Here is a 19518-nt window from a genome sequence, read left to right as displayed (position 1 = left end):
GATAAATTTCGGAAAATTCTTTAGAAAAATAGTCACAATGTTAACTGAAGCTTCCAAAAGAGTTAAGCTGTTTGGGAGGATCCTCCTGGTCTAGCTGTTTAACATTAACAAGTAGTAAGATGGTTGAACTCAAAGGGAGGAGCCGGTAAAATCTGAGATTCGCGAATCCGTTGCTCTGGAATAAAATACATTATCATCTTTGTTTTTGAGATCTCAGAGGAAAGCTTTTTCAATTATAGAAGACAATGAAAAAAAGGTTTTCAAAACATGAATGGGTACTAGAGGTTAACTGCACTTGTTGAGAGAGGACGACTAACAGTTTAATTGTTGAAAGAACAGTGCGCGTAAACATAAATTAATGCTTAACTCACCAATTTTTTGTCCATTAGCGTCGTTGATTTCATCTGAGCAGTAGTTGCCTGTAGTTTTCTTTTAAGATCTTCAATTTGTCTTTTGTATTTCTCCTCCAGACGATCCCTTTCTCTATCAAACTCCTCTTGCATTTGGGCTCTTTCTTGCTTGTAATTCGCTTTTACATCATGTTTCTCTTTTCGCAAGAATTCTATCTCTCGCTCGAGATCATGTATTGTGACTTCCATCTTTCCACGTGAGGCTCTCATTTCCATGTCCAGCTCAGTTTTGAGAAAAGACTCCTTATTCGCAGAAAAGTCTTTGTTGAGGAGTAGGCTATAGGTGCTTTGTATTCCCTGATCAGAAAGCTTAAGCTGAATTTGCTTTCGCTGCTCCTGCAGAGACGTAATCTCTTTTCTCAATACACGCAAAGTCTCCTCGTATTTCTCCCTTTCTTTGTTGAGAGCAACTCGATATTCCAGCTGGAGACTTTCCCTTAACTGACTCTCTATGCTCGTCGTATCTTGTTCCAACTCTGATTTCTTATACTCGAATTTAATCTCCAGTTGATGAAGGTCTCTCCGATGCTTTTCCTCGAGGCTTCGTCTATTGCTTTCAGAAACAGAGAGCTTCCTTCTAAGCTCGTTCATGGACTTCTGGGTGCCTTCTCTCTCTTTTTGAAGTCTTATATCGCACTCTTCACGAACTTTCGTCACGGCCTCTGACAGTTCTTTGATTCGGCTGTTGTTGTTTCCTTTCCCCTTTCTAATTTTGCTCAGTAGGATCTCTTTTTCGTGCCTCAGCTTCTTCACTTCCTCAGTCAATTTTTGTACGGTGTTTTGAAGACATTTGTGCTCACCATCCTTTATTCGTGTAGTGTTTTGCAGCTCCTTCTTAAGGGTTTGTTTCTCACTTTCAAACGCTTCCAATTGAAGCTTGATTTGTCTTCTCAACTCGTCCATCTGCTCTTTGTGATCTCTCACCAGTTCAGCCATACTTCCAACTCCATCTTGATATATATCTTTTGAATCCCTTTGACACGAGTCGGTCTTCCTCAGGTTGTCGATTTGTCTTTCGTAGTCATCTATTTTTCGTCTATACTCTTCCTCAATCTCACTTCTCAATTTCTTAATCTTCTGATCACTATCGTACTCCATATCATCAAATTTTCGGCTGTACTTTCTCTCTGCATCATAAAGATTCTCTTGCAATTCTTTTTTCTCAGATATAAGAGTATCTATCTTACTCTTTAGCTCGATTATTGTTTTCTGAGAAGCCGTACCTACTCCTGGTTGATTAATAGTGTTACTCGCAGGAAACTCGTCAGAAGTCAAAGCAACCTGATTTGATACAAATTCGCTACTGGACGCGTTTTGTTTCCTCAATCTCTCCTCTATTTCATTTATTCGTCGTTCCATTGTTTTTCTCTCCTCCTCAAAACGCCGCCTGTATATCTCCTTTTCGTTGTCAAACTCGTTTCGGATTCGCTGTTTCTCTTCTTCCAAGGTCCTAATCTCCTCGTCATACTTCTTCTTCCTGTCGTACAAAGTGCTTTCCAGTTGCTCCGTCTGCTTCTTAAATACCTCAACGCTCTTCTCAAGCTCCTCTTTAACAGTTTTAGCTCTGTTCCTTTCAAAATTGATTTCCTCTGTTAGCTGAGCCGTTATTTCACTCTTCTTCCTCTCCAGACGTTCGTTTAACCTTTCCAAGTCATAAATTCTCGTCTCTAGGGAATTGGTCTCGGCCTCCATGTTTCTGTTAACTTTCACCTGCTCGTTGTACTTTTTCTCGAGTGCTTCCTTTTCACTCAAGATGTCGTTAATTTGAGACGTCTTGTCCTTACTGAAATTTCTCATCCAGTCTTCCTTTTCATTTCTGAAACTTTCCTCCATTTCCCTGATTTTCCTTGAGAGACTCTCTACGTCCTCTGTCAGTCGTTTGTTCTTATCTTCCACTTGCTGCACGGATGACAACGAATTGTCCAGCTCCTTTACTAATTCTCTCTGCTTACGGATCATTTCATCTTTCTTGGACGTTAGCTCTTCGATCTCCTCTGACAGTTCTATGTTTTTATTTTCTATTTCTTTCTTTTTCTTAGCTTCTCGTTCCAATATTTGGCAGGTTTCTCTCAGTTCGTTTATTTCGTACATCAGCTCTTTCAAATTTTGCTTGCTACCCGTCGACTGAGACGTTGCGGTCATGCTGTCCTTTACTCGAGTTGTGGAAACTCCATCAGAAACGTTTTGCTCAAGCAATTCGTTAATCTGATACAGGAGTTTCTTGTTTTCTTCCTCGAGCCTCTCTTTCTTCCGAATTTCTTCTTCGAGTTTCCGTTTTCCATCTTCTTGTGTTGAAAGTTGTCCCTGTCCACCGGAAATAAGTTGAGATGATGAGTGCGTTTGCTGCACCAAGTTTGACGGAATCATATACTGATTGACTGCTGATCCATTTACGTAGGAGATAATTTCTTCTCTTTCCCTCTCAAACTGAAGTTTAAGTTCTTGAGCTTCACGAAAAAATCTGTCTTCCATTTCCTTTCTTTGTCTGTCAGATTCTATTAATTCTGCCATTAGCCGTTCTATTTCCATTGACAAATCAGCTTTCTTTTGGATTTCCTCTTCAATATTTCTACGCAACTCACTGACATCTCGTGAGTACGTTTCCTCAAGGGTGGTTCTTTCCTCAATTACATCGTTTTCCGTTTTATATGCTTCTTCGATTTTTAGGAGAATTTCTTTTCTTTCTTCCTCGATTTTTCGGATATTCTCTTCCAATTGATGAGTTTGTTCTTTAAGTTGTTTATTGTTGCTGATCTCTATTTCAAGCTTGATCTCAACCTGATGAATTTCTTCTTCATACGCCTGCTTCATCTGTGACATTTGAAATTCGTAGTCTTCCAGAACAGCAGACTTCGAGTAAAGCTCATTTTCTAACACCTTACTCTCTCTCTTGCAAACCCTTAGATCACTTTCGGTCTTGCTGTTCGCTTCCTCTAGACGACGCTCCTGTTCCTGAGTGAATCTTTCCAGTTCCCTCACACGATCTTCCAGTAGCGACTTTTCCCTTTCTAGCCTTATTACTTCCTCCTCAAACAACCTAAGCTTCTGGTTGTTATTTTCAGAAACTCTGTCCTCAAGTATAGCTTTGCTATAGTCCTGTTTGTCTATTACATCGATGATTTGCTTAAAAAGCTCGTTTTCGTGGGCCAGTAAGGCCACTTCTTGCTTGTACATCTCAGTGCTCCCCGAGAAGGAACCTTCACCAGAGGAACTGGACAGAAAGACGCCACCGCTAGTACTCAAAGATGCCCCTTCTGATCCACCTTGCGTCGCTGCTGCGGTCCCCAAATTCACTCTTGTCTGGATGGCCGTCCTGAGTTGGCTAAACTGCGCTTTCAGGTGGCTATTTTCAAGGCGCAGTGACCGAAGCTCCTCCTCGTAACTCGCCAAGTTTCTAGAAACTTCCGACAAGTTTTCTTCAAAATGTATCTTTTGGTCAAATTCTTGATGTAACTTGATCTCAAGAGATTCTCTGTCTTTCTTTTCACGCTCGTATCGAAAACGGAGCTCATCACGATCCCTGAGAAGCTGTTGATAGTTACTCTCATAGAAAGTCGCGTCAAAGTCAAGGGGTAGTTCTGTTTCAAAGTCCAGGTAACTCTCAGCCGCCAACTCTCCGCTATAAGCCGCTTCCGGCTCCTGCTCAACTGAGTCCATTGCTAAGCTCTGCGAGGTTTAGGTGAAAAAGTATACTGAACAGAAATTGAATAACGCAAAATAACAAGTCAAGAAAATGGTTTGACCTCCATGTTAAAAAAAAAATAAATAAAAGGAAACCTCTGTAACTAATTTGGAATCATGTTAGCCACCTCCAGCGATTCCAAAGTACTATCATAACTTCCACTTTTTATGTGAAACTAAAGCTTTAAACGATTCATTGTGGAAGATTATGGGGTAGTGACTCTTAAATCGTGCACAAATTAAGCAAAAGTGGTGGCTCCAAACAAACGAAACACCTTCAAATGGTTTGGAATCGTCATTCCGTTCACTCTTTATGTAAACCACACGTTCAACAACACCGTTTTATTTCGCCTTTTGGGCGAAAATAATTTTTTTAGTAAAGAGTAACTGATGATTGGCGACCGTTGTCATCACTTTGTAATGGACCATGATTTGGAGGAGACTGTAGAACACCTTAATTTTTAATACATTAAATCAACCTAATCCTTGCTACTTGGCCAGCCTAGCAACGTTTGTGGCAACGACTGTTTCATTTCGGTCCATGGGTTTTTCCGACTTTTAAGTCTTAGTTACCTTTTCCAACTATTCAGCGCGCCTCGTTGCGATAGTATTTTTTGCTGCTTCATAGAAAAAAATTTCGAAATCATTTTATAATTTATTTTCTACGAGCTATCAGATATAGGCCAGACGCTGACAATCAAAACACTGTAAACTAATTAACGTTTTTTTTCGGTAATTTTATCCTTAAAATGGTTTAAGACTACTTTAAAAGAAAACTTCAAGTCAGATACAGTCATTCAAATCAAACGGGTAAATCCTTTGCACTGTCTGACTAAAATCAGATTTGCCTTCTAAATACAGTAGCCATATAAATTCAATCAGCGCCTTACAGCCACCTCCAAACTGATCACTGCGCGTGGTAATAAGTACGAATTAGCTTCGTCAAAGTCAAAATCATAATGCTATTCTTATCTAAGATTTCTTTCATCCGATGATATATATGTCCTATTTCATACGGGCCAATCTTTTCTCAACAAAACGAGAGATTGTGCAAAAGTTTTGAGTTTTAGTATTAATGCATGCTCCTATGATATAAACATTGGAATGACTTCGATGTAAATGCATGCAATTTACACGTACCTGCTCTGATACCAGCAGCCGTTTGTGAGTACCTGATACAGGTGTAGAATCCTTCCCGAGTTGAAGTGAATGCTTACGCTTTCTGATTTAAAGCGAATGAATCTCCCAAGAGGACGAATCTTTGGGATGAGCAAAATCCTGAGATGGACGCCGAATTTAAACTCGATGTGGAGAATAATCCAGACTTGATGAGTTATACTGGTTGTGGGTAAAAGCAAGCGTTTCCATTGGATACTCAGGATGCTAAATCAAAACACACTGACATAAAAGGCAATAGTTATAAATCTGTTGTTTGTCCTCGTGTCCCAAACATAGGCTCTTAAGACCTATGTGGTTTGAAATCAATCCCAAAACGCCAGCAGCGATGCTTGTTCTAAATAAAAACTCGAGTAAAAGTTAGTTGAGGAATTCATATGAAGGACAAGAAAATAGGCAAACACCGTGGAAAAACGTAACTACCGGGATATAAAACTTTTACGTTATTTACAGCCTCGAGTTCTGTTGTGTTAGCCTATAAAAATCAAGGCATAATCCCTTGTAAAGACAATGAGATCAAAGAGTTTCCTAATGAAGAACACTAGAAACACTCTGTGGTCGCAACTGGTATGGATAATTCCAGTGAAATTTGGCTCAAGGATGCATTATTGGGATTCCTTTAGCCAATTAAATTTGTTTTTCAGCGTTAAATGTAATTACATAGATCCCACAGCTGAGAAATTGTGGGGATGGTATCATGGCATAATCAGTGTTGCTCTTATGTGTTCCCGACAATTAAAAGAAAGTAAGATAGCTTAAGAATGCTTCACACCTTAACTAACCGGCTACATTTCCTTGCCAGCGACTCAGATGGTTAAATAGATCCTCTTAATAATCCGGGTATGATTCTCTCTTGTGATCTATTTCTAAGGGTGTTCCATTGTTTTAAATGTAGAAAAGAGGCTCGAATTAATCGATGAAATTCTCACTCTATAGCCTGGATATCTGATGAAAATTTGCCCAGTATTATAAAACGATTGTGCAACCGTTGTGCAATTATTCCAGATTATACACCACCCTCTCTTGTTATTGACAACTAATGTTTTGAGGTATACCTATCCCTTTTCTCGATTTGGTAATTTATCTTGGAGATTATAAAGAAGTGCGTTCTGATTGTTGGGAGATAAGCCCATTTCATGGAATGATAACCCAACGCAAGGTGATTGTCATGGCGAAGCACTCATTTTCAAAACGGTTTCTGCGATTTCGCGGTGTTACCGACTAGTCTTGCAGAACTATTTTAAATACAGTGAAGTTGTTCTTGTAATCAAAAGCAACAACAAAAGACAAATTGGTGTCCTTCGCCTCTGTGAATATTATCCCGTAGTCTCTTGGTGAGGTAACGCCGGACCACAAGATATTGGGCAATTAATGGCATAGGACCACTGAGACGCTGAACAGTCGCAAATAAACCAGCGGAAATTTGTTCTTTTCATCAAATGTACTTAAATCGATGTCAGGGAAATGTTTTCGTAATGCTAGTATCTAAAGGAATTCGTTTGCATTTTGGATGACACCAAAAGAATAAAAATTCCAAGAAGCTATACGTCCATGCTCATTCTTATGGTCAAAAGTCATAAAAGTGCAAGAACTGTAAAGGAATTTCTGTGAAGCAATGCGTTTAAAAATCTAAAACTCAGCAATTGCAAAAACCAGAAGCCTCATCGTGACTATCTTCTCTAATCAGATAGCCATTCTAATACTGCTGACTAGCATAATCTACACCTAAATGCCAAGGATTTATACAGTGAATGCTTATTTGTTTAAATATTCGTATAAATCACGGGTATCAACACGTGTATATAGTGTAAAATTCACCACCAAGTGATACCAGAGAGCCACTCTTACTCTGCTGATCAAAATAAGACTCCCCGGTAATGAGAGGTTTCCAATTCTATATTTTATGTAGCATTTCGCTCTCTTCTTGTCACCTGGGCCAAGTTGCATAAAGGGCGTATAACGCTGTCCAACGGATAAATCGCTACCGAGTGGATACCAAAACGTATAGCGTTATCCACCGGATAGAGGTTTATCCAGCGGATAGTGTTATCCCCCTTCGAACAACCGGGCCGGAATTTTAGAAGACAATCTGTATTTAAATGCCTCAAGATTAGTTAGTTTGTTTTGCTTCCTTAATCTTTCTTTCTAAATCTTTCTCTAAAGTTAGTTTTAGGAGGAAATTGTCCCGAACACCCCAAATATTCACTGCTTCAGTGCATTTGGTTAAGGGCTAATGAACAGCTTGACAGAATCAGTTTTTCTTTACCAAAAATTGAGAAGCACCTCGTTTTGACCTTGCCCTGATTGATTCACACTTTGCCAAACTCAGAGAACAACAACAAAAATAGTTCAACCTCTACTAAAGAATAAGTCTCAACTAAATAATTGTCTTGTCCTAAGTGACACATGACTTGAAATATCTACTATAATCTTACAACATTTAACAGTGTGCTAAAGCAATTAATTTTGTGAAGTGAAAGACCATAACCACTGGAGGTATAAACAGCAAAATTGTAAAAATAAACTAAGACATCGACGCTGATTGGCCAAGTCTTAAACATACATTGGATGAACTATCAAAGCCTTGCAAAGGAAATGCGTGTTTAAAATACAGGCCACGGTTGTTCAAAGACTGAATAGCGCTATCCACTGTCTCTATCCGATGGATCGCGCAGTACGTTTTGTGAACACTTATTCATTGGATATTATCCGCTCTTTGAACAACTGCTCCCAGGTTATTTAAAGTTTCGGGCATTTCCTCGCATTTATTAAGAAGGGCTTGACATATTTAATTCAGTTCAAGTAAATTAAATAATTTGATACAACTCGCATGTTTATTTTACAAAACTACAAAGCGAACGAAACACCAAACATAATTAAATAAAGGCGATCTAAAGATAAAGTGACAAAGAAAACATTGATGCTTTTGATTGGAACAAATACATTATGTCAATAAAACGTATCCAAAGGAAACAAAAGTAAGGGAAAATAGACTATGGCAGGTTTCCTTTTGTGTTTAAGATACAGGATCACGTCAAACTTTCCATGCTTTGTCAGCCAAGCGCCTGAAACAACAACCTTCTCTTACCTTGCTCACAAAAGGCGTTGCGAAAGATAAACTGAAGGCATTGAGATATTACTTTGTGACGAAAGCTCTAGAATGACGTCATGCCGCAGGTCAAGTCTCATGACAGAAACAAAAACCCAAGACCAATATTAGGTTTTGCTAAGGCAAATATGAAATTTACAGACTCTTGCTTTTCACAGGTTTCTTCTTTGTTGATAAAGTTTCTACGGCTTAGTTCAGTCAAACAAATATGCCCCTCTTTTTTTGCTAATTCACTCGATTTGAAGGATCTGTATCGAATCACTAATACATCAAGAAATAATCCTCCTCAAACTTATTCTCGAACTAACCTGGGGATCTAAATTCTACAACAAAACGCATATTTACATAAAGTTTGTTCAATTAAAGTAATATTCATTTGCCGCTAGAAGGAGCCAAACCTCCTATACACAGGTCTGGTTCTAAAGTATTTGTTACGAGCAAGTAATTTTTGTAAGTCCATAAATGAAAAGTCCGGCTAAATACAAGACTTGGCAAAGTCGCAAGTGTCCTGCGTGGGGAAATGGAAACTAGAAGTGTCTAAATGTGGGTAAGACATGACAATCTGAAATCCCAGTTGTTTTCAAGAAACGACTTTATTTCGACAGTCTAAATTTCTTCGCGGTAAAGAACAAGACGTAGTGAGCGGTAGGATGTTTTTGTAGGAAACGCAATGACAATACCATATGACAACGTCCTCTGGAGGTGACTTTTGTTCGTGCTACGTGATTGGCTAATATGTCTTCGTATCTGAATCCTTCGCAGGTCTCGCCAAAAGTGTGCAGCCCCCATAGAATCTTTAAAATCAGTCATTATATGATGCTACTTTTCGGTATTCGGTTCTGTTTTCCATATTGTAAAACTATAACTTCACAGACTCTTCCTCTAATATTAGCCCTCATTGTGCCGAAGGAAGGCTGACTGGCGAACAGAAATATGTTATAAACATTTCAGACTAACCTTTGTAGTATCGGCCTCTGAATATAAGATATTCTTTGATTTTAAAGGAAAGGAACACACAAACGCTAAAGGAAGAAAAAAAGCAAAATTAACATATGTAATAACAAATGGCATTTTTACTTTCCCGGTTTCTGGCAAATTCTTCATTAATTACCGAATAATTTACGACGAGTCTGGCGTTCTCTTGTTTGCGCAGGTTTCTAAATGATTTTAAAAATGTTAACTTTTTTTTTGTGATAATTTTACTTTTCCCATCCTGCCTTTTCTTCTTTTGAATTTTTGCCTTTACAAAATGTTCACCGTTTTGATAAATGTCGTTGAACACCGCGAAGGGACGCTGTGGGTTTTAACAAACGCAAACCGTCGCTAAATTATGAATCGGGAAATGGTGGTTGTTCACCCGCAGGATAACAGGTAATTTGTGGTAAATTGATAATTGAATATGCGAAAAACTACAATACGTGGAGTTTTATCTTATGATGTCCCGTTTTCCTCATACTATTTAATTCCTCTTCTTTATTGAATTTCCATCGTAAATTTCTCGAAAAATTATCAGGGAGAATTGGACCGGGCAGTATCACTATTTTCCTTCACTCTCCTCACTGTTTGCCGACAACATGAGACTATTGCTAAGGAGAGAAACAGTTTTGACAAACGTACTAACTCGCATGTTATAGGACCTTGTTAAGAAATTTTCTGTTTCTTTCTCTTTTTTTATACAAAAATTTAAATGTTAAACAGTCCACAACAGGCAAAGCTGAGAAAAGTGGCTCCATTCGCATGGGAAAAGGAATAGCACACTGCGTTGTTCAAATGGATGGATAGGATCTGCGAGTATGTGGCTGTAGGCCGTACCAAGAAACGTTTGGCTTTGCGTACTTTAAACTCTTTTATCAAATTGTTGTTAATTTATAATTCATTTATGATTCTCACTCGGAGGGGGGAGGGGGGGTGCCTAAAGCAGCTTCTTAAAGCCTCAATCTACGCTGCTTTGTTCCCGTCCTATAGTTTTTTTTCCTGCACCCTTTATGTACCCCCTCCCATGCTATAGTATTTTATTTCGTCATTTTTCAAGTGAGTATTTTTTTTCGTATTTTAGTTTACCTTACAAACGTATCCGCAATTGAAACCGAAGGTGTCACCGATGAATCGACGCACGCTTGGGTCGAAAGTTGTTATGTAATTATAAGTAACGATTCTCAACCTGGATCATTCGTCAACTACATTGAAAAAGGAGTTATCAGTATTGTAAGTTACACTGTAAAATAATGTATGTTAGAGATCCACTGCAGCAATAGTTCACTAGGACGCAGTTTCCGTAACTAATTTTTGCATAGTTATAGGAAAGAGAGAACTTTCATCGAATTTCCGGTAAGAAAGGTGTGCAAATGAAAGAGTTATACGAAGATTGAAATACAGGCAGACAAACAGACATTTAGATAAACAGACATTCCACACACCAATCGACCGACAGAAGATCGGGGAATCAAACAGACCAATTTGAAAAATGCTTGTAAATACAAAATATGCAGAAGAATTTAAGTTAGTCAAATTGACTCAAAGCAAGGTTTGCACCAATACAGGATAATTTAAAACTACAATTTGTTGTTTTTGCACGTTGAGATAGTTATAGACATGTATTTATACATTTGTCTTTTACCGAATATATGGGGCGACACTTAACGCTTTCCTCTTGTTTATTGATACAGTTAAACGCAAATGGTGACATTCAAGGTAAAAATCTGGGTCTTGAAGGAACGAGAGCTCATTACATCCGAATCCATCCTATCAGTTTCACTGGCTCGTCTGCTTGCCAGCGTATCGCTTTATATGGCTGCGACTCAGGAAATTACACTATGTAAGACTGATATGAAAACTTTTCACTCTCCCCCAGTAGAAAATGACTTTCTCCATGCAGGTATCAGTGTATTCGTGATGGATACCTCGGCTGCCGTATTAAACCTGTAATTTTTCTTCTCAATTTCCGATACACAGGCAATGGGAATGAATTAATTTAGTATCAACTCAGTCGAATCTGTTATTGTGATATATCACCAGTTCCTTGGGTTTCTAAGGTTGATATCAGTTGGAGATAGTAAAGGTATGTAAACCTTAGCACCGAATTTTGAAAGGCTGATTTTTCAAGGACGAGATCCTTGTTGGAACAAAAGTGTTGTATGGTCCATCATTTTAGTTTCATCCAGAAGTTTCATGATGAGTATATATGTTTTAATTATCCGTGTTGTAGCTCAAGCCTTGTAGCTCTTCGCGGAGTGTTTTAAAGGAATTGATTATCATTTTGAACAGGAATCGATCTTCAAGAAAAATGAAAGGTTATTCTACCGTGGAAGAATAGGAAGGAACCTACCAAACAAACCCCTTTGATCTGCCCTTGTATGAGGTGCAGACTGTGGCGATAGAGATGGGCCCTGATAAACCAGCTGCCTTGAATGACATTGGAATCTGGAAAAAAACTTACAAGTCTTACGTTGGAGATGCGGAGGAAGAACAGAGAGAGGAGGAAGGAGAGGAGCAGCATTACCAGAGTCTGAATGATAAAGAATACGAACATATCTACGAAAATCTACCCTCAGCTTTTGAGGTACAAACGCTGAGTGTGGAGGTGAACGGAAAAGAGGTCTTACGTTGGAGATGCGGGGGACGAACAAAGAGAAGAGGAAGGAGAGGAGCAGCATTACCAGAGTCTGAATGATGAAGAATACGAACATATCTACGAGAATCTACCCTCAGCGTCTGAGGTACAAACGCTGAGTGTGGAGGTAAACTAAAAGAGGTGGTACCGGGAGAGGTTCACAATGAAAACGGGTTTTATGAAAGTGTTTACCCCGAGAGCAAGCTCGACGAGAGACGACGAAAACAAGGGTTTTACGAGTTACCGCCATATCGAGAGATGTCAGAGGAAGAAGAGGATGACTACAACGATAACGAAGACAGTGACGGTGATAAAGAGGGTTGTTAACGTATTTACGACAACATTTTCTTCCCTGAAGAGCCATCCGATGCTTAAAACAGGCGGACACTTACATTTTCTCTGGAACAGACGACTGAAGATGGAATTTTCTCTTACGGAAACAAGGTAACAAGGAGATTTTGCTACAAATAGCAACATGCAGCTCTATGTGAAGAAGAAGAAGAGTCAAGTGCTCCCATTTCTTCGAATTTCCACAAGTTATTCATCGTTTCGCATTCATCGTTTCGCCAGGCGTTCCTTAATACGTTAGGCTGACATGTAAGTCTTTTTCCTAGAAAGTTAGCCGATTTGTGTTTAAGATGTAAAAGTTTAAAGATGTTTAGTTTAAACTAAACTAACACAAACTGTCGTTAATCAAAACAGTAATTTGGAAGAACGGACAGATATCAAAGACACAAGAGTAAGTCAGAAGGGAACGAAGAAAATTAGAGACGGAGAAGATTCACTTGGAGTAGAAACTAGAAACTTGAACTCTCCGTTTCTATTGGAACGAACCTCCAACGATCAACAAATCATGAATTACACAGTTCAATCAACCGGAAAAACAGTTGTTGGTTGCAAGGCACAAGAAGGAAAAGAACCGATTGGATGAACCATCTTAACATTTTTACTTATGATTAGCGGTCAGATTCTATCAGAATTCTGATTAAGAAAAGTTTAAAATTTCTTCGGAGCTATATAGCCTAGGAAGGTACCATATTTTGTATTGTCATTTGGCCTGATATCGATGGCTTTATAACCATACCCATACGTGACCCTCCACGGGGTTTCAGGGAAAAAGGTGAACGCACGCACACGGCAAGTTATAACACGCTCGCACGCTAATGGTATGATACGCTTACCGTGCAGATATGCGCATAAAAACAATTGATTTTGGAAAGCGTGGCGTAGCCATTGTTTATATCTGGCTAACACGGTAGAGCTTTGTTTCTATAACACGCTAGATTTTTGTTTTTTTAACACCCTACGTTCCTTTGTTCCTTAACACGCTAGCTTATCGTACAACCCAGCTTACTTTGTTACTTGTGTTTGTCAGCTTCTTAATAAGTTATTGTTAAAGTATATTACTTACAGAATACAAGCGAAAATAAAGAAGATCTTCGGTCCTATTCGAAAGTTGTGATAAAAAAGGAAACATTCACGGCAAATCACGACTCTTTCCGTCAGGATTTTTATAAGGAATTCAATGAGCACGACGTTTTTCACAAGGTTCAGAGGAGCTCAGTTGGAAGACATGAATCACTTTTTCAAAACTTAATTCTTACCCTGTAAAATATATATCCTTATCGCTCCACGAAGTTAATAAGCCCAGTACCGAATCTTTATGAAACCTTTAGCAACAGATTTACGGCTTCATGTCCCCTACGCGGTCGCTGTTCGTCACTCTATGCAAACCGGCATTTTTAAAATAAATAACTGCTAGTTAGCTGGCGCAAAACGAAGCTTGGCATCTCACGAGCTCTTAATCTTTAGCACTGCGGTCTATACTTTGCGTAACGCAACTGTAACGCGAGGGTAATTAAAATTCAAATTGTCGAAGTTTTAACGAGTTTTTTAGTGTACAAACTGAGCAAACTTTAATTTTCAAACTCCTCTGGACCCTGTGCCTGCATTCACTTGCTTTTGGTTTCCATAGTTACATCATGTACACTTCTAAACGTTTGCACGCACAAAGGAACAACCTAACGCCTCGTGACCGTTCATTATGAAGTTTAAAATGCAATCTCAAAGTCATAAATTCTCATACTTTCTGAACTGCGAAATTAGATTCAGAATCCCTGCGGAAGATTATTTTAGCACCAGACCAGCAGAAGAGGAAGATGATCAACTGTACGACTACGGTTCTGACAGCAGCGATGAAATTGATCAGGAATTTGACTCGCAGAAAAACTTTCCTCCTTTTTACTTAAACCAGCTCACATGAAATCAGATAAGCAGGTGGTTCCATTTTATCGAAAAAGTTTTTCATCGCATCAGGTCTATAAAACGCAGGGTTCGATAAGGACAATTGCTGTGTTGATCCTTTGGACATGAAACTTGGATATAAACAAGAGGTATTCGCTAATGCTGGTAATTTATCCGCCTAAACAACTATGAAAAAGACAAACCTTTCTTGAAAAACAAGATACAGCTCGTTGTTCTAACCGTAAACAAGAACAAATTACGAATGATGTTTTGAATTTTGAATTCTGAACTTTACGGTTCTCCCGCCTTGATTTTATAATAAGAGATAGTGTTTTTTACCGTCCTCTTTTAGTGCAAACTCACAAAATATACATAATAATGATTGCTCAATTGGGAGAGCGCCGGACTGCTGTGCGGGAGGTCGAGAGTTCAATACCGGCCGGACCAACACTCAGGGTCTTAAAATTAACTGAGAAGAATATGCTTCCTTTCTCAACATCAAGAAATGGTTAGATATTCTAGTCTTCTCGGATAGGGACGAATAAATGGAGGTCCCGTCTCCTGCAGGGTTAGGGGTAGGAGACGTTAATTTCCCACGCACGAGATTACTGTGTGATGGATGTCCTCCCCTGGGGTGGGATGGGGGGGAAAAGGTGAGGTCGTTACATGGACTAAAGCGGCTGCCAGAGGCGCCTGATTATGCTGACGTCCGATCTCAACCTTAGTAAAAATTGTAAGCGCATTGAGATTCTTAAATGCGTATTAAAGAACGTTCATTATTATTATTATTATTATTATTCTTTTTCATATTTCGTCAATTTGGTGCTATAGCCTGCCAAATTCACGTTAAAACCCGTTTAACATGTAATTAAAACTTAAAAGCTCCTCAATAGAACTGACAATAATGTGTACTTATTGATTGGGTAGGAATATCGAACGGGAAAATACTTGGGTCAAAGTCATGTCGTCACATCACCAGTTCGTTTTCCAACAAAACTGCGAAAATGGATTAGATATTTATAACCCGCCGGATGTCATTTTGTTACGACACCAAATTCTAACTATCTCAGTTGTATGGTTGGCAGTTCGATTTCCAACGGGAGACCTAGATTTTTTTTCCTAGAAGAATAAGATATTTATTAATTGCAAGACCGCGGTGAAAATTTATCATCTTTCTTATCTTATTTTCTCACACGATGCTTTCAATGTTTCTGACTGTAACACTGTACAGAATGTAGGTCAAAAGAGGAATCTATGATAAATGGCCTTACTCTGAAGTTTTCTGCTGTTCAATATGAAATCATAAGGGTCGAAGATCTTTTCTATTCGGAAAGGAGACAGAATGATTACGTCTAATGAGTAGAGGGGATGCGGCATTTATATCATTAAGTTTTTAATTTTATAGATTTTTTTCTTCCTTTTTTCCTTTTTTTCCCTCTATTTTCCTAATTTACTGATTGTCGCTTTTTTAACACTTAATCTTATCTCGATTTTTTATCAAAGGAATTGGCAAGAACACCTAAACGAAATTCTCTGATCCATAGTCTTTGGGTTTTTCAGGAAGTCTGGCGATGAAACGGGAAAAAAATGGGAGAGGAAAACTTCTTTAAAGCGTTTTCAAGGGAATGAAATGATTCAAATGTATGATTTGGATTCATCATGAGTTTTTTTTTTGCCATCAATGAATGATGATTTTGAATAATAATGGAGAATAATATTAAGTTTGATGTTGAATTTCGAAGCCAGCTCATGCAAAATGACTATTTTCACCACGATTGACATTCAGGCAGCAAGAAAAGGCTTTATTTTTTTCAAATTTGTTCAGTCTTTAACCACTCTAGTTATCATGCATTTTTGCACTAAACTATCAACTATAACATCATTTATCATCACGCAAAAAGTTTTATCTATGAGCACTGGATGCCCGTTTTATGCGAATAAAAGGCAACTTTGATTACAATGCAAGAATTGTTGAGGGCGTTTTCTCCAGTTTGTTACGAGACATCCACCACTTACTCACTCAGAGGGGTTGCTTTCTTTTAATAAATGAGCGCTTCCTTCCCTTGGTGGGTCGAAGAGAGGCCAATCTGAATCCAAGATTCCTGTCCTCTCCAAAAAGAGAAGCAGTAACCTTCAGCTTGAAACGTGGTTCCAATCCTTGCAGAATTTCTTTGGCTTTTCTTTGCTCTTCTGGGCTGACATGGAAAAACCTCATCGCGCGTTCAGTAAGAGGCTTCAATGGATACCGTGGGATTTTGAGAATCTGTTGGCGGGTCTTTCCTTGAAGGAGCTTCCATACCACCGGGTAGACAGGTATCAAGGGGGCTTGGTATAAAATACAGGTCTTCCCTTCGGGACTTTCTAGGTTTGGCAGATTCCTGTTGTCGATAAAATCGCTAGGGCTATATTCTGTTCCTTCCATGGGGTCCGTTAAGTTAGCGAAAAAGATGGTCAAGTAATCTGGGCCTCTGTTTTGCCAATCGGACCAGATCCTATCGATAAAGCCATGATGAAGGAAAAATTCAGGAGCTTCAGCAGCAGTAATGATACCCATGTCACCGCCTATTTTGCGGTGAACTGTATTATGGAGATCCACTCGAAGGCCAATCTCGAAGTTGTTAAAACCATCACTGGTAGCGTTCTCCTCCATAACCAAGAAGACATCTATTACACTTGGGGTTAAGCCTGCGTAAACGAAAGTTGGTGACTATATCGACTTTAAATTACTCACGTCATATTATTATTGTCACGAAAATATGACATTGTAAACTATGAAATTAAATAGTTGCTTCGGGAATAACTCTCCACTTAAGTCGTGAATCTCAGGCGAAAAATATCTCTTTTAAGAACGCAATGAGATTCATGTGTTGCGATAAGTTGGATTCCGTTTAGATTTCCGTGGTTAAATGATTCGAGTATCTGCAAACAAACGAGAATGGCTACGTGCTCTTCCAATATAACATTACCATTTTTTTTTTTTGCATCTGAGGTTTTGTAACGTACCAGATTAATATAGAAAGAACCCAACTAGTGGTCCAGTGAATCAATGATTACTTTCCTTAACCTCACTGTAATAGCCAATGAGCTATTCGTGTTTGCAGTAATCGTTGAGCAAAATAGTAAAATTTGTGAAGCTCCGATGAGTATTTGGTTCTTTTTGCTCAAGACTTCAAGCTTGCGCACATTTTTTTATGTATTCCTGTGTGGTAGTGAATTGTGGAAACTGATATGATGGCTGCTTGAACGGACTTCATGGACGTTTTTTTATAACTCAAAGTCCTGGCAAAACGTGGCAAAAATTTGTAAGTGATCCTGAAATTTGGAGGATAACCAGCAGCTCGTTGTGGCTATGCCTTTTCTATTTCATAATTTTTTTTCTTATATTTAAGTGTTCTTTCAAAAATTCCTACCATAAAAAAATTCATATCGTAATTTGTAGCTTTTATCATTAAGAATACATTCAATCGCTTCGGGGAAATTTTCGCCTCCAGTCGAAAAGAAATTCAGCGTAGAGACACTTGAGTGGAATATTGTTCCACCATCAGTAAGGCGATCGGGGATATTAACTTTTAACCATGATTGAGTCAAATATTCAGAATTCGACAGAATACGTAACATGCAATATCCAAAGCCGAGAAAAATTGATAACCTAATATTGAAAGCAGCTAACCATGGAAGCGTCTTCGGAGACACTCCCCGTTTGTCTTTTTCCAAAGATCTTCACGGAAGACTCCATCTTGAACACAACGAGATGGTGGAACCCCATCGCCTCCAAGTCCAGATAGTCCGCCATACCAAACTCTTCCTTTGTCAGTGTTCCATGGGTCACCTGAGACGAGGCTCCAGTCCCAATAGGGCAAGGTTACTCGGCAATCAACTCGGCGCAACAGGTTTTCATATTGAAGAATGAACCTGGCGAGGAAGTATCAAACAAGGCGCATGGTGTCAAACATAAAGCTGGTAAATGGAGAGGGTCGTACGTTCTTCAATGTAAGAGATTAGAAGGTTGGAGATATTTGCGTGTCCTTGATACCCGCACTCTCTTGACAGATTCAAAGATAAAGCGAATGAACATGGAGGGAGGCCTCTTGACTAGGCTCTGGGATGTGCATATCTCAATTCCAATAGGATTATTCCACTAGAATTATTTACAGAATTTATTTACAGAATTATTTACAGCCAGTCACTCTCAGGCAGGCAGCTTGGGAATAAGTTTTGTGGATGAAAAAAACTTCAGATAACAAGGAAATAATATTTCTTAAGGGAGAACTCGTTGGATGAATTAATGAAAATGTAAACATCCGTATCCGTCACAGGCTTAAATCTGCTGAAATCGACATTTTTTTGATACCTATTTGCACTAATGGTTGGAAAGAACGCAATGAGAGTAGTTCAACATGTTCAAGAACATTGACTGCATTTTAAACACGTCACCCTCGCCGCTCTTGCCATCCTAATCACTTACCAACGGTGCCAGGGAAGAAACTGGTCCTGCTCGTGAATTCCTTCGTAGAAGAGTTTTTCGTGCAAAGTAATAAGTGTCTTGTAATCCTCTCGATATATAGAGTCGGTTGAAGCTGTCCTTACGGTGTCAACGTACAACGTTTGCTCGTATTCAGTCATGGATGTAAACTCCTTTCGCACTCGGCAACACTGCATTTGGCCATACTTGCAGTAACATGTATCACCGCACTCGTTAAAAACTTTGGCTCCTTCTCGGGAGCAAGACTGAGAGTTACTTAGACCCACAGCACAAACTAAAATACAAGAAAAATATAAATGAATGATGGACTTAACCTTACAAGGCTAATTTGACAAGACGGTGTGAGCCAATTAGGATGGGCCGCATACTACAAACGAATAATCAGAAACGTTATATCAATGCAAAAGTTTCCTTTGCGCAAATGCCATTGAGAAAGAACGAGGTCTTTACCTGATAAAGCCACAGCAAGCAACAGCTTCGTCAACATCGTTTACAAAAAGGAAGCTAAATAAAGAGAAATAATTTTTTAAAGCTCAAATGTATATTATAAGACATTCCGCCGACGCAGTACCTCAGTTTCTTCAGGAACTTACCGCCTTCATGACTGACTGACTAACTGATCGACTGACTTACTGATTGCCTTGTTGTCTGAAAAATTGACAAAATGCTCAAAGGCGGATTATAATTGGTTCCCTGATCCTCCCGAAATATAGAGAGATTTTGGGCTCAAAATTCGACCCAGGGAAAAAGAAAGAAGAGAAAATGTCCCTAACATGAAACAATCGAGCAGCATGATCGGTTTGGG

At 38.9% G+C, this 19518-nt stretch overlaps 2 protein-coding genes and 1 pseudogene across 2 annotated transcripts; 1 reads left to right on the top strand and 2 right to left on the bottom strand.

Moving 5' to 3' along the window:
• Positions 1-362: 362 nt before the first annotated feature.
• LOC131779369 (putative leucine-rich repeat-containing protein DDB_G0290503) lies at positions 363-4067 on the bottom strand. Its single transcript, XM_059095918.2, has one exon. The coding sequence runs from the start codon at positions 4065-4067 to the stop codon at positions 363-365; it is 3705 nt and encodes a 1234-aa protein (XP_058951901.2).
• Positions 4068-11233: 7166 nt separating this feature from the next.
• On the top strand, positions 11234-12457 carry LOC131779382 (uncharacterized; annotated as a pseudogene).
• A 3637-nt stretch (positions 12458-16094) lies between these two features.
• Positions 16095-18983, bottom strand: LOC131779373 (tyrosinase-like). Its single transcript, XM_066165894.1, has 3 exons — positions 18696-18983; positions 17901-18142; positions 16095-16915 (listed from the first exon to the last, which is right to left on the bottom strand). The coding sequence occupies exons 1-3, from the start codon at positions 18887-18889 to the stop codon at positions 16251-16253; spliced, it is 1101 nt and encodes a 366-aa protein (XP_066021991.1). The 5' UTR covers positions 18890-18983; the 3' UTR covers positions 16095-16250.
• Positions 18984-19518: the final 535 nt, after the last annotated feature.

Source organism: Pocillopora verrucosa, chromosome 4 (assembly GCF_036669915.1).
Source record: "Pocillopora verrucosa isolate sample1 chromosome 4, ASM3666991v2, whole genome shotgun sequence".
In the NCBI taxonomy this organism is placed as follows: domain Eukaryota; kingdom Metazoa; phylum Cnidaria; class Anthozoa; order Scleractinia; family Pocilloporidae; genus Pocillopora; species Pocillopora verrucosa.
This window is presented reverse-complemented; position numbering and strand designations above follow the sequence as displayed.

Coding starts and splice junctions, on each gene's coding strand:
- LOC131779369 (XM_059095918.2), bottom strand. CDS start 4,067: ATGGACTCAGTTGAGCAGGAGCCGGAAGCGGCTTATAGCGGAGAGTTG.
- LOC131779373 (XM_066165894.1), bottom strand. CDS start 18,889: ATGCAGTGTTGCCGAGTGCGAAAGGAGTTTACATCCATGACTGAATAC. Junction 18,143..18,695: donor TTTCTTCCCTGGCACCGTTG/GTAAGTGATTAG, acceptor CTTCCTCGCCAG/GTTCATTCTTCAATATGAAA. Junction 16,916..17,900: donor TCTCCGAAGACGCTTCCATG/GTTAGCTGCTTT, acceptor TCGTTTACGCAG/GCTTAACCCCAAGTGTAATA.